Source organism: Scyliorhinus torazame, chromosome 2 (assembly GCF_047496885.1).
Source record: "Scyliorhinus torazame isolate Kashiwa2021f chromosome 2, sScyTor2.1, whole genome shotgun sequence".
NCBI lineage: Eukaryota > Metazoa > Chordata > Chondrichthyes > Carcharhiniformes > Scyliorhinidae > Scyliorhinus > Scyliorhinus torazame.
In genome coordinates this window covers 149,391,245-149,403,899 of record NC_092708.1, presented here as the reverse complement: position 1 = coordinate 149,403,899, position 12,655 = coordinate 149,391,245, and the positions used below count along the sequence as shown (strand labels likewise).

General features: G+C 47.1%; 1 protein-coding gene across 1 annotated transcript in view; it reads right to left on the bottom strand.

Annotated features, from left to right (window-relative positions):
- The window catches only part of ankar (ankyrin and armadillo repeat containing), a 397,884-nt gene that overhangs the window by 66,571 nt on the left and 318,658 nt on the right, over positions 1 to 12,655 (bottom strand). The window contains exon 19 of the mRNA XM_072494724.1: positions 2,463 to 2,580. Coding sequence (XP_072350825.1) covers positions 2,463 to 2,580 — 118 coding nt within the window. The remainder of the gene's footprint in view (positions 1 to 2,462; positions 2,581 to 12,655) is intronic.

Below are 12,655 nucleotides of genomic sequence, written 5' to 3'. Positions count from 1 at the left end.
AGATCTGTGGAACTGCACGCCCAGATCTCTCTGACTTTCTTTATTCCTAAGAGTTTTGCCAGCTACAGTATATTTCCCCTTTATGTTGGACCTACCAAAATGCATTACCTCATATTTGTCAGGATTAAACTCCATTTGGCATTTCTCTGCCCAAATCTCCAAGCTATCTATGTCTTGCTGTATCCTCTGACAATCCTCAACACTATCTGTCACTCCACCAACCTCGGTGTCATTCACGAACTTACTAATCAGACCAGCTACATTTTACTCCAAATCGTTTATGTATACTACAAACAACAGAGGCCCCAGCACCGATCCCTGTGAAATAGCACTAGTCGCAACCTTCCATTCAGAAAAATACCCTTCTACTGCTACCCTCTGCCTTCTGTGACCAAAGCCAGTTCTGTATCCATCTTGCCACCTCACCTCTGATTCCGTGTGACTTCACCTTTTATACCAGTCTGCCATGAGGCATCTTGAGGTCAAAGGCTTCACTGAAGTCCACGTAAACAACATTTACCGTACTCCCTTCATCAATCATCTTTGTCACCTCTTCAAAACACTTGATCAAGTAGTGAGACACGGCCTACCCTTCACAAAACCATGCTGTCTATTGTTGTTTCCAAATGGGTATAAATCCTGTCCCGGACAATTCTCTCCAATAATTTATCTGCTACCGATGTGAGGCTTACCGGCCTATAGTTCCCTGGATTATCCTGCTACCTTTCATAAACAGCGGTACCACATTAGCTATTCTCCAGTCCTCTGGGATCTCAGCTGTAGCTAATGAGGATACAAAGATGTCAGTTAAGGCCCGGCAATTTCCTCCCTTGCTTCCCTCAGTATTCAAATGTGATCGAAATGTGGAAAATAGGCACTGCAATTGTTGCTCAAGTTAAATTATGAGCTTTATAAATAAGTAGCTTTAGAGCTGTGTGGGAGAACTCCCACAAAAGTAAGACTGCTTATGGATCCAGTAAAAGTGCCAGACCTAAATTTGTAATTGTGATAGCAGGCCCATGTGACTGGTCAGTAGTGAGGCCGTGGAATGCCCTACCTGCAACGGTAGTGAATTCGCCAACATTGAGGGCATTTAAAAGTTTATTGGATAAACATATGGATGATAAGGGCATAGTGTAGGTTAGATGGCTTTTGTTTCGGTGCAACATCGTGGGCCGAAGGGCCTGTACTGCGCTGTATCATTCTATGTTCTATGTTCTAATTGCAGGGGAGCGCGCGAACCCCAACCAATTGCAAGTAAGTGCGGGCCTTGGGAGCAGGGATCGGGAGCAGGAGAGCTAACACCTATCCTATAGTGTGCTGTGTCTGTAACTATACCAGCCTTTGCCTTACATCAATAAAGCCCTTTGTTACTACTGGATGCCTCTAGAGTGTTGTCTCGAGCCACCACAGTAATGAACATAGAACATAGAACATAGAAAATACAGCACAGAACAGGCCCTTCGGCCCACGATGTTGTGCCGAACCTTTGTCCTAGATTAATCATAGATTATCATTGAATTTACAGTGCAGAAGGAGGCCATTCGGCCCTTTGAGTCTGCACCGGCTCTTGGAAAGAGCACCCTACCCAAACTCAACACCTCCACCCAACACCAAGGGCAATTTGGACATTAAGGGCAATTTATCATTGGCCAATTCACCTAACCCGCACATCTTTGGACTGTGGGAGGAAACCGGAGCACCCGGAGGAAACCCACGCAGACACGGGGAGGACGTGCAGACTCCGCACAGACAATGACCCAATCCGGAATCGAACCTGGGACCATGGAGCTGTGAAGCAATTGTGCTATGCACAATGCTACCGTGCTTGTAATGACACTAGATTGTGAAAAAAAAACAAATCCCCATTTCTGCTCCAGCCACAGCAAAGTCAATTTGAGTACCACATCATTGGTCTCAGCAGACAACAATTAACTGAGCAGGAATCAAACCTGGAAACTTGTTGGTCTGTGTGGATGAGTGTCACATTATATGATATATTCAATTATATCAAATGAGCTGTACAGCAATTAACTGAAAAGTGGACTGAGCTGTACAGTAATGAACTGAAAAGAGTACAAAACAGAAGTACAGAAGTACAGAAAAATCTGCATGTTCAGAATTAAGAATGTTCTGATTACTAGAATATGATTTTAAGGAAATGTGATATTTGGCTATTACAAAATATTTGCCAATAACTGGGATATGATCACTTTTGCATACCATAATCATATATGTGACATAATATATCAGTCAACCTGCAATGTGAATAAGTCATAAATTAGCTATGAATAAATGCCTGGGAAGATGGCATATTACTATAAATTTAAATTCTATGACGTTAATTGATCTGGGCAGCATCATAGTCTTTTGTTTGCATTTGCATCGGCAGATTTACAATTATAGATAGAGATAGATATTTTAGCACAGTTGAAAACAATAAACATAACAATGCATCTTACCTACAACAATGACCGTTGATGATTTCCCTGACTTAAGCAGATTGACTAAAGTCATGATACCTGTAGCTGACAGTGTGACATCATCCTTATCTATAATCACCTTGGCTAACATTATCATCTGCATCATGTGAAAAAGAAAGGAATTACTTTCAAATCTTTTGCAGCCTATTTCATTGCCTAAGGGTCAAAAAACATTGCTCATCCAATTAAAACCTCATGATATTAATTTTGTTTTGCAAACTCCATTCGCATATCAACCTCATCCACATAGTGGGCTGTTAGTCATCGTTTCCAAACTTCAGGGTCAAGGGGCGGAATTCCCACTTGCCCCTGCTGGCGGTTCAATGGTGAGTGAGGTTTTACACCGGTGTGAATTTCCCCTGGTGCCTGCCATAGTGGATTGGGAAGCCGTTGGTGTGAAACTTGATTTGCGTCCTGCGAATGGGATCCAAATGAAGGCCAGACACCCACATCCGATTTTCTGCGGGACCAGCAGGCAAACATACCGGTGCAGAACATCTCTGGAACAATGTGGTGTTCAGATGTTAGGACTCACCTAAACAATGCCTGGGGCTACCTCCGGAGTTTGGGATGGAGGTTGTCAGCAACCCTGGACCCCAGAACACTACAGCAATAGAGAGGTCGGGTCAAAAGATATGGCCAGTTTTCCCAATGGCTCCATCGCGGGAAATACTCCATGTTACCATCCCCGCCACAGGATTTCGTTCTCAGATGATAGAATTCCTCCCAAGAATTTTCACTGTAAGCATATTTAACCACATGAGCTTGTGCATTTGATGCTAGATAGCACATTCAATTGGTTGAGCATCTGATTATTTTTCCCTCTTCAGGTTACAGTGCTTCATAAAAATTACATTTTGTAACCAAAGCAGATTTTCAGAAAAAGTTAGGCAACCAGAAATTTTGGCCGGTATTTTCCAGCCCATCCCACCAGCAGGACCTTCAAGGTGACACCCCCTGTGGTAGGTTCACCAGCAGCAGGGAGGGTGAGCCATATAAAATGCCATTGGAAACGGAAGATCACGCTGACGGTCCATAGCGAACCACCTCTGCCACTGGGAAATACACCGTTGAGGCAGATGGAAAATCTCGATCATTATCAACTAAATGAAGATGAGCCATTGTCAAAATACCAATGCAACAATTTTAATAAACAAAAGCAAAGACTATCTAAGGCAATGTGGATGCCGTCTATGACACTTTTGATACTGGAAAAGTCAGTCATGTGGGTGACGCCTAGAGTTTTCTTGTCTTACTTTACTTTGTTCATGGGAGACACATATTCCTCCTGGTGTAGAAAAACTTGGTGACTTTCCTGGTATATTGGTGGACTATATATGTCATTGATGTTATCTGCTACAGAGCCCATAGTATAAAAGTTAATAGACATGGTCATATTGATCCTACAGTACTGTCCGTGCTGGTGCAGGCTTGTGACTGTAACAGGTGATAAAGCTTGGTGGCAGTCACTAGCTGCTTTTGTGAAGCGAAGGCACCTCCGACATTTCTTCTTAGTAAAAGCAATGTGGGAGAAATGTTCCTTGCTAGACCACTGAGAAGATGGCCTCCTGCACAGCACCACCTTGATGCTCTTTCTCCACTTCTAAAGACAGCCTGACCACATGATCTATGACTGCAGCAAAACTACCAATGGGGCAGCCAAAATATTACAGCATCATCAAAATCTGTGATCTTTTGGTGAACTATCTGTGGTAAACCACTATATTGTATTATACCTGCTGTATGTAACATGCCTGGGCTTTCCCCTGCTGGCTCCATCTGTGGCTCCTCCCCTCGGGCTCATGTATTAAGGTGGCCAACCTCCGGCCCTGCCTTCAGTCTGGGGCCAGCTGCCAGCAGGTATCTTTAAGCAAATTAAAGCCACAGTTTCACTCTCAACTCGCCCTCTGTCGTTATTGATGGTACATCACAATCCAGTGTGAAAAAACACACCAAGGAAAGGTAGAGGAGGTAACCAGTAGCCTGAAATGACATACCTGTAACTAACCTCTCTTAAATTCTGCATGATCATGTTAAATATCACTGGTGAGCGGCGTTAGTAGCTGGAGGAAGCCAGGGGTACGATTTATTGAACTATGCCAATACTCTGCCCATAGCAGTAACTCTCTCCCAATACAATCCCTGTTGAAACAACCAATAACTCCTTTAAACCTTATCCCTCGCACCTTAAACCTATGTCCCCTAGCAATTGACTCTTCCAGTCGAGGAAAAAGCTTCTGACTGTCACTCTTCCCATGCCCCTCATAATCTTGTAGACTTCTATCAGGTCGCCCCTCAACCTCCGCCGTTCTAGTGAGAACAAACCAGGTTTCTCCAATCTCTCCTCATAGCTAATGCCCTCCATACCAGGCAACATTCTGGTAAATATTTTCTGTACCGTCTCCAAAGCCTCCACATCCTTCTGGTAGTGCAGCGACCAGAATTGAACACTATATTTCAAGTGCGGCCTAACTAAGGTTCTATAAAGCTTGCAACATGACTTGCCAATTTTTGAACTCAATGCCCTGGCAGGTGAAGGTGAGCATGCTGTATGCCTTCTTGACTACCTTGTCCACCTGCGTTGCCACTTTCAGTGACCTGCAGACCAGTACATCCAGATCCCTTTGCCTATCAATACTCTTAAGGGTTCTACCATTTACTGTATATTTCCCTCTTTATTAGACCTTCCAAAATTACCTCACATTTGTCCTGATTAAACTCCATCTGCCATCACTCAGCCCAAGTCTCCAACCGATCTATATCCTGCTGTATCCTCTGACAGTCATCATCGCTATCCTCAATTCCATGAACCTTTGTGTAGTCCACAAACTTACTAATCAAACCAGTTACATTTGCCTCCAAATCATTTATATATATATATTGCAAACAGCAAAGGTCCCAGCACTGATTCCTGAGGAATGCCACTAGTCACAGCCCTCCATTCAGAAACGCGCCCTTCCACTGCTACCCTCTGTCTTCTATGACCAAGCTAGTTCTGTATCCAGGGATTAGTCTTGTGAACCTCCTCTGGATCCTTTCCAAGGCCAGCACATCCTTCCTTAGATACGGGGCTCAAGACTGCTCACAATACTCCAAATGTACATCCCTGCTCTTGTATTCTAGCCCTCTCGGCATGAACGCTAACATTGCATTTGCCTTCCTAACTGCCAACTGAACCTGCATGTTAACCTTAAGAGTATCTTGAACAAGAACTCCCAAGTCCGTTTGTGATTCTGATTTCCGCAGCATTTCCCCATTTAGAAAATAGTCTATGCCTCCATTCCTCCTTCCAAAGTGCAAAACCTCACACTGTTCCACATTGTATTCCATCTGCCACTTCATTGCCCACTCTCCTAGCCTGTCCAAGTCCTTATGCAGCTCCCCTGCTTCCTAAATACGACCTGGCCCTCTACAGATCGTTGTATCATCTGCAAACTTAGCAATAGTGCCTTCAGTTCATTCTTCCGGATCGTTAATGTATGTTGTGAAAAGTTGTAGTCCCAGCACAGACCCATGACGCACACCACTAGTTACTGGCTGCTATCCTGAAAAAGACCCCTTTGTCCCCACTCTCTGCCTTCTGCCAGTCAGCCAATCCTCTATCCATGCCAGGATCTAACCCTTAACACCATAGACTCTTAACTTATTTAGCAGTCTCCTATGCGGCACCTTGTCAAAAGCCTTCTGGAAATCTAAATAAATCTCGTCCACTGGTTCTCCTTTGTCTAACTTCCTTGTTACCTCCTCAAAGAACTGCTCAAAGAACAGATTTGTCAGACATGACCTCCCCTTGACGAAGCCATGCTGATCCAGTCCTATTTTATCATGCACTTCCAAGGACTCCGTGATCTTATCTTTAATAATGGACTCTAAAATCTTGGATTGGTTTATTATCACGTGTACCGAGGTACAGTGAAAAGTAGTTTTCTGCGAGCAGCTCAACAGATCATTAAAACACATGAAAAGAAAAGAAAAAGAAAATACATAATAGGGCAACACAAGGTACACAATGTAACTACATAAACACTGGCATTGGGTGAAGCATACAGGGGTGTAGTGTGTAGCCACTTAAAATGGCCAACTCCCGATTTAAAATGGCGAATGACAAATGCTGATGGGGAAGTCAGCCAACAGGACAAAAACGAGCAGCTGCAGGTTGGCTGTGTATTTACCTCTGAAAAGGCCAGACAAGATCGATACCAGCAACCATCAGCATAACAAAACACCAGCCATCTGCAGACTAATGAGCAATCCCCGGGAAAAATAAGCAACCTTTAGACACACAAAGCAAAACCAGACTCTTCGGCGCCAGCAGAAGCCTACACAAAAGGAGGCGAACGACCACCTCAAGACCGCCCATCGATCAGGGAACCGCTCCAGCATTGGAGAAAATCGAACCAAGCGATTGGGACAAAGTCCAATCACTTGGGACCAGGTACAGGGTCCACCCCGAAAGGCGGGAAGCCCCTGGGGACTATAAGAATTGAGCCCCAAGTTCAAGGCGCTCTCTTCCACCGCTTGCAACTCTTCTTCTTCGGCTCGCTTCCAGCTCTTCCAGCTCTCGTCACTCTTCAGCAGCCGACCGAACCTGTAAGTCTTACTTCAACGCTCGCTACGAGATAGGCACTCCTAGCTATCAATCTGTATCAACTTCGAATCCCGCAGGCTCAGAAGCCGAACGAAAGGCCATTCGTTTCCCTGACCTGGTGGTCCAGTTCCAAATTAAGTATAGGCCTGTTAGTTGTAAGAAGTAGCTTAGACGTAGAATTTATGCATGAGTAGTGATTACTGTGTATAATAAATGTGCTTTGATTTAAATATTACTAATTGGTGTATTGGATTATTGATCATTACTTGGACTTGAACCACGTGGCGGTATAATAAAGATACCTGGCGACTCAAGAGCAAAGGTAATAAAACAGAGCAATTAAACTAAGGCAATGTTAGCAACAAGTGTTAATCAGGTCAGTCCATAAGAGGGACATTTAGGAGTCTGGTAACAGTGGGGAAGAAGGTGTTCTTGAGTCTGCTTGTGCGTGTTCTCAGACTTTTGTATCTCCTGTCGATGGAACAAGTTTGAAGAGTGAGTAAGCCGGGTGGGAGGGGTCTTTGATTATGCTGCCCACTTTCCCCAGGCAGCGGGAGGTGTAAATGGAGTCAATGGATGGGAGGGAGGTTTGTGTGATGGACTGGGCTGTGTTCACGACTCTCTGAAGTTTCTTGCGGTCTTGGACCGAGCAGTTGCCCTACCAGACTGTGATGCAGCCAGATAGGATGCTTTCTATGGTGCATCTGTAAAAGTTGGCAAGAGTTAATGTTGACATGCCGAATTTCCTTGGTTTCCTGAGGAAGTATAGGCGCTGTTGTGCTTTTTTGGTGGTAGCGTCGACGTGGGTGGACCAGGACAGATTTTTGGTGATGTGTACCCCTAGGAATTTGAAGCTGCTAACCATCTCCACCTCGGACGTTGATGCTGACAGGGATGTGTAAAGTACTTTGCTTCCTGAAGTCAATGACCAGCTCTTTAGTTTTGCTGGCATTGAGGGATAGATTGTTGTCGCTGCACCAGTCCAATAGGTTCTCTATCTCCCTCCTGTATTCTGACTTGTCATTATTCGAGATCCGGCCCACTATGGTCATATCGTCAGCAAACATGTAGATGGAGTTGGAACCAGATTTTACCATGCAGTCATGTGTGTACATGTAGTGTAGTAGGGGGCTAAGTATGCCGCCTTGCAGGGCCCAGGTATTGAGGACTATTGGGGATGAGGTGTTATTTATTCTTACTGGTTGTGGTCTGTGGGTCAGAAAGTCAAGGATCCAGATGCAGAGTGAGGAGCCAAGTCCTAGGTTTTGGAGCTGAAGCTGGCCAAATTCCACCAAAATGCCCATGATACCGCCAATACTTTCCAATGGGTCCAATATGTAGAGCAACAGATCGTCTGCATTTACCGAGACCCTATGCTTCACCCCGTCAGGGCATTATCCCCCACTAACGCTTTGGTGCTCTAAGTGCCATTGCCAATGGGCCTATCACCAAGGCAAAGAGCAATGGGGAGAGTGGGCATCCCTGCCTCGTCCCGCAATACAGCCTAAAATACCCCAAACTCACCCGGTTCATCCTTACACATGCCGCCGGTGCCTGATATAACAACCGGACCCAAACCACAAACCCCTGCCCGAATCCAACCTCCTACAAATATTCCCATTCTACCTGATCAAAGGCTTTCTCCACATCCATAGCGACCGCCACCTCCGCATTCCCTCCGAGGTCATCATTATAACATTCAACAGACGACTAACGTTAGCTGACAGATGCCTCCCCTTTACAAACCTCGATTGGTCTTCTCCTATCACTTCCGGCACAGGCCAAGATCTTTGCCAACAACTTTTTTTTTGTGTTTTATTTTTTTTATTCTACTCCTTTTTCACATTTTCTCCCACATTTACATCCATCAACAATAAACAATAATCAGCAAGATATGTCAGTCCCCATAATAACAACGATCCCATCTACCCACCAACCCCCGAACCTCAACCCGCATGTTTACATAAACAAATGACAAAAAGGAATCAGGGATTACCCGTAGTCACCCTTAATCTTACACAGCTCCCCCCCTCTCTCTCCCCCCCCCACCCCCCCCCCCCCCCACCAACCCCCCACCCCCCACCCACCCCCACCGCAGGTCTCCAGCTCCTCCCATCCACTGCCTCTTGTAAAACTCCTCCTCCCAATCTCGGTTCCTTCCCCCCAACATTCCACCCCGGCTAGACCACTCGGACCCTGTTCTGCCAGGCTCCGATGGCCGCAGCCCCTCCCCCCCACCTCACTCCCGTTCACTGGCCGGCTTAAACCGGCCAGCGTGGAGGCCCCCGCCCGGGTCCCTTTCCCACTTGCCCGGCCCTAGGAAAGCCCAAAGATCCCCTTTTAGCACACAAACCCCGCCTATCCACCTACACCCCAAAGAACTCTCATTTCGAGTGAAAGTCCTGTCCCTTCCCTTGTCCAAATATATACCACATTGGCTCCTTTAATCTCTACACCCGCGCGCAGTGATACAAAAAAGAAGAAAATACAGCCATGAGGTTACATCGGCACATGGCCATTCCTCAATTTGTCAGTTCTGCCACAGTCCTTCTGCTTTCGCAAACTCCTCCGCTGCTTCCGCCGTTCCAAAATAAAAGCCCCTGAGCTTGTAAGTCACCCTCAGCTTCGCTGGATATACAATGCCGCACCGCACCTTGCTAATGTACAGTGCCCTCTTCACACGGTTGGTGGCAGCCCGCCTCCTTGCCAGCTCCACCGTAAAGTCCTGGTATACACGTATACCAGCTCCAGCCCACTGCACCACCCGCTTCTGCTTGGCCCAGCTCAGGACCTTCTCCTTCACCCTGTACCTACGGAAGCACAGAGCCACTGCCCTTGGCGGCTCACTCGCCTTTGGTACAGGCCTCCACGACCGATGAGCCCGATCCAGTTCATATCGGGAGGGATCCTTCCCCCTCCCCCAATAGTTTTGCCAGCATCGCGGCAAAATACTCAGTCGGCTTCGGTCCTTCAACTCCTTCAGGCAGCCCCACAATCCTCAAATTCTGTCACCTGGATCTGTTTTCCAGGTCTTCCATTTTTCCTCGCAGATCCTTGTTAGTATCCATCACCTTCCGCATCTCTTTCCCCATTGAGGCAAGTTGATCACCGTGCTGCAATAACGTCTCCTCCACTTCCTTCAGCGCCTCCCCTTGCTCTCGCACCTCCGCCACTGCGCTCGCCACCTCCGTCCTCACCGGGGAAACCGCCTCCTCCACCAGCACACTCAAAACCTCCCTCATCTCCTTCCTCACCGTCTCCATACATTTCGCAATCTGCGCCAACTGCTTTTCAAATTCCGCAGCCATCACCTTAGTTGTTTCTTCAGCCGTAAGCAGTGCGGCCTTCCCTGGTGCTCCAGCCTCCATTTTTCCTGGTGACCCCGCGGTGACCTTTCCACTCCCCGACGGACCTCCAGCTGTTTTTTTTCCGGCCGTTTTCTTGCTCACCCTCAACATTTTTCTTTGTTCTTTTTTTCCTCCTGTGTCTTCACTGTGCCTCCTCCGTGCCTTCTCCCTGCTTCTGCCACCTCCGCGGACCCTGGGACCGGGCTTAAAGCCCCGAAAATGCCTTTGTCGAACGGGAGCCCTCCATTGTGCGGCTGCCTCCCGCCCGCCGTCACCCAGTTTGATCCTTTGCCAACAACTTGATGTCCACATTCAGCAGTGATATTGCACGGTAAGACCCACACCGCTCTGGATCCTTATTCCTCTTGAAAATTAAAGAAATTGAGGACTGGGGTAGCTTCCCCTTCTCACCGAATGCCCTTATCAGCAGGAACCCCAGTTCACCCAAAAATGTTTTATAAAATTCTACCGGAAACCCATCGGGGCCTGGGCCCTTCTCTGCCTGCTTCACCCCCATACCCTCCATCACCTCCACCTGTCCAATGGGTGCCCCTAGCCCTTATAACAGGTCCTCCTCCGCCTTGGGGAACTCCCCGCCCGGGGGTTCCGATTTATAAAGCTTCCCATAAAACTCCACAAATACCCCGTTTAGGTTGTTGCAGAAGGTTAAAGCTCACGGGATCCAGGGTGAGGTTGCCAATTGGATTCAAAATTGGCTGGACGACAGAAGGCAGAGAGAGGGTGGTTGTAGAGGGTTGTTTTTCAAACTGGAGGCCTGTGACCAGTGGTGTGCCTCAGGGATCGGTGCTGGGTCCACTGTTATTTGTGATTTATATTAATGATTTGGATGAGAATTTAGGAGGCATGGTTAGTAAGTTTGCAGATGACACCAAGATTGGTGGCACAGTGGATAGTGAAGAAGGTTATCTAGGATTGCAACGGGATCTTGATCAATTAGGCCAGTGGGCCGACAAATGGCAGATGGAGTTTAATTTAGATAAATGTGAGGTGATGCATTTTGGCAGATCGAATCAGGCCAGGACCTACTCAGTTGATGGTATGGCGTTGGGGAGAGTTATAGAACAAAGAGATCTAGGAGTACAGGTTCATAGCTCCTTGAAGGTGGAGTCGCAGGTGGACAGGGTGGTGAAGAAGGCATTCGGCATGCTTGGTTTCATTGGTCAGAACATTGAATACAGGAGTTGGGACGTCTTGTTGAAGTTGTACATGACATTGGTACGGCCACACTGTGTGCAGTTCTGGTCACCCTATTATAGAAAGGATATTATTAAACTGGAAAGAGTGCAGAAAAGATTTACTAGGATGTTGCCGGGACTTGATGATTTGAGTTATAAGGAGAGGCTGGATAGACTGGGACTTTTTTCCCTGGAGCGTAGGAGGCTTAGGGGTGATCTTATAGAGGTCTATAAAATAATGAGGGGCATAGATAAGGTAGATAGTCAACATCTTTTCCCAAAGGTAGGGGAGTCTAAAACTAGAGGGCATAGGTTTAAGGTGAGAGGGGAGAGATTCAGAAGGGCCCAGAGGGGCAATTTCTTCACTCAGAGGGTAGTGAGTGTCTGGAATGGGCTGCCAGAGGTAGTAGTAGAGGCGGGTACAATTGTGCCTTTTAAAAGGCATTTAGATAGTTACATGGGTAAGATGGGTATAGAGGGTTATAGGCCAAGTGCGGGCAACTGGGACTAGCTTAATGGTAAAAACTGGGCAGCATGGACTGGTTGGGCCGAAGGGCCTGTTTCCATGCTGTAAACTTCTATGATTCTATGATTCTACCCCCACCAGTCTAATACTACTCCATCCCTACCGTCCTTCACCCTTCCAATCTCCCTTGCTGCCTCCTGCTTCCTGAGTTGGTGGGCCATCATCCACTAGCCTTCTCCCCGTACTCATATACTGCCCCTCTGGCCCTCTGCAACGGCCCTAATCCCTTCCCTGTGGTCACCAGCCCAAACTCCATCTGGAGATTCCTACTCTGCTTCAACAATCTTGCCTCCGGGGCCTCTGAATACCTCCTGTCCACCCGCAGAATCTCATCCACCAACCTTGGCATCTCTGTTTGCCCCCCCTTCCCCCAATGCGCCCAGATCAATATGAACCCCCCCTAATCGCTGCCACAGCGTGGTGACCGAGATCTCCCCTGTGTTATTGAGTTCCACATACCCCCGAATGGGGAGCCCCCACCCGCTCACATACCTCCTCATCCACTAGCAACCCTA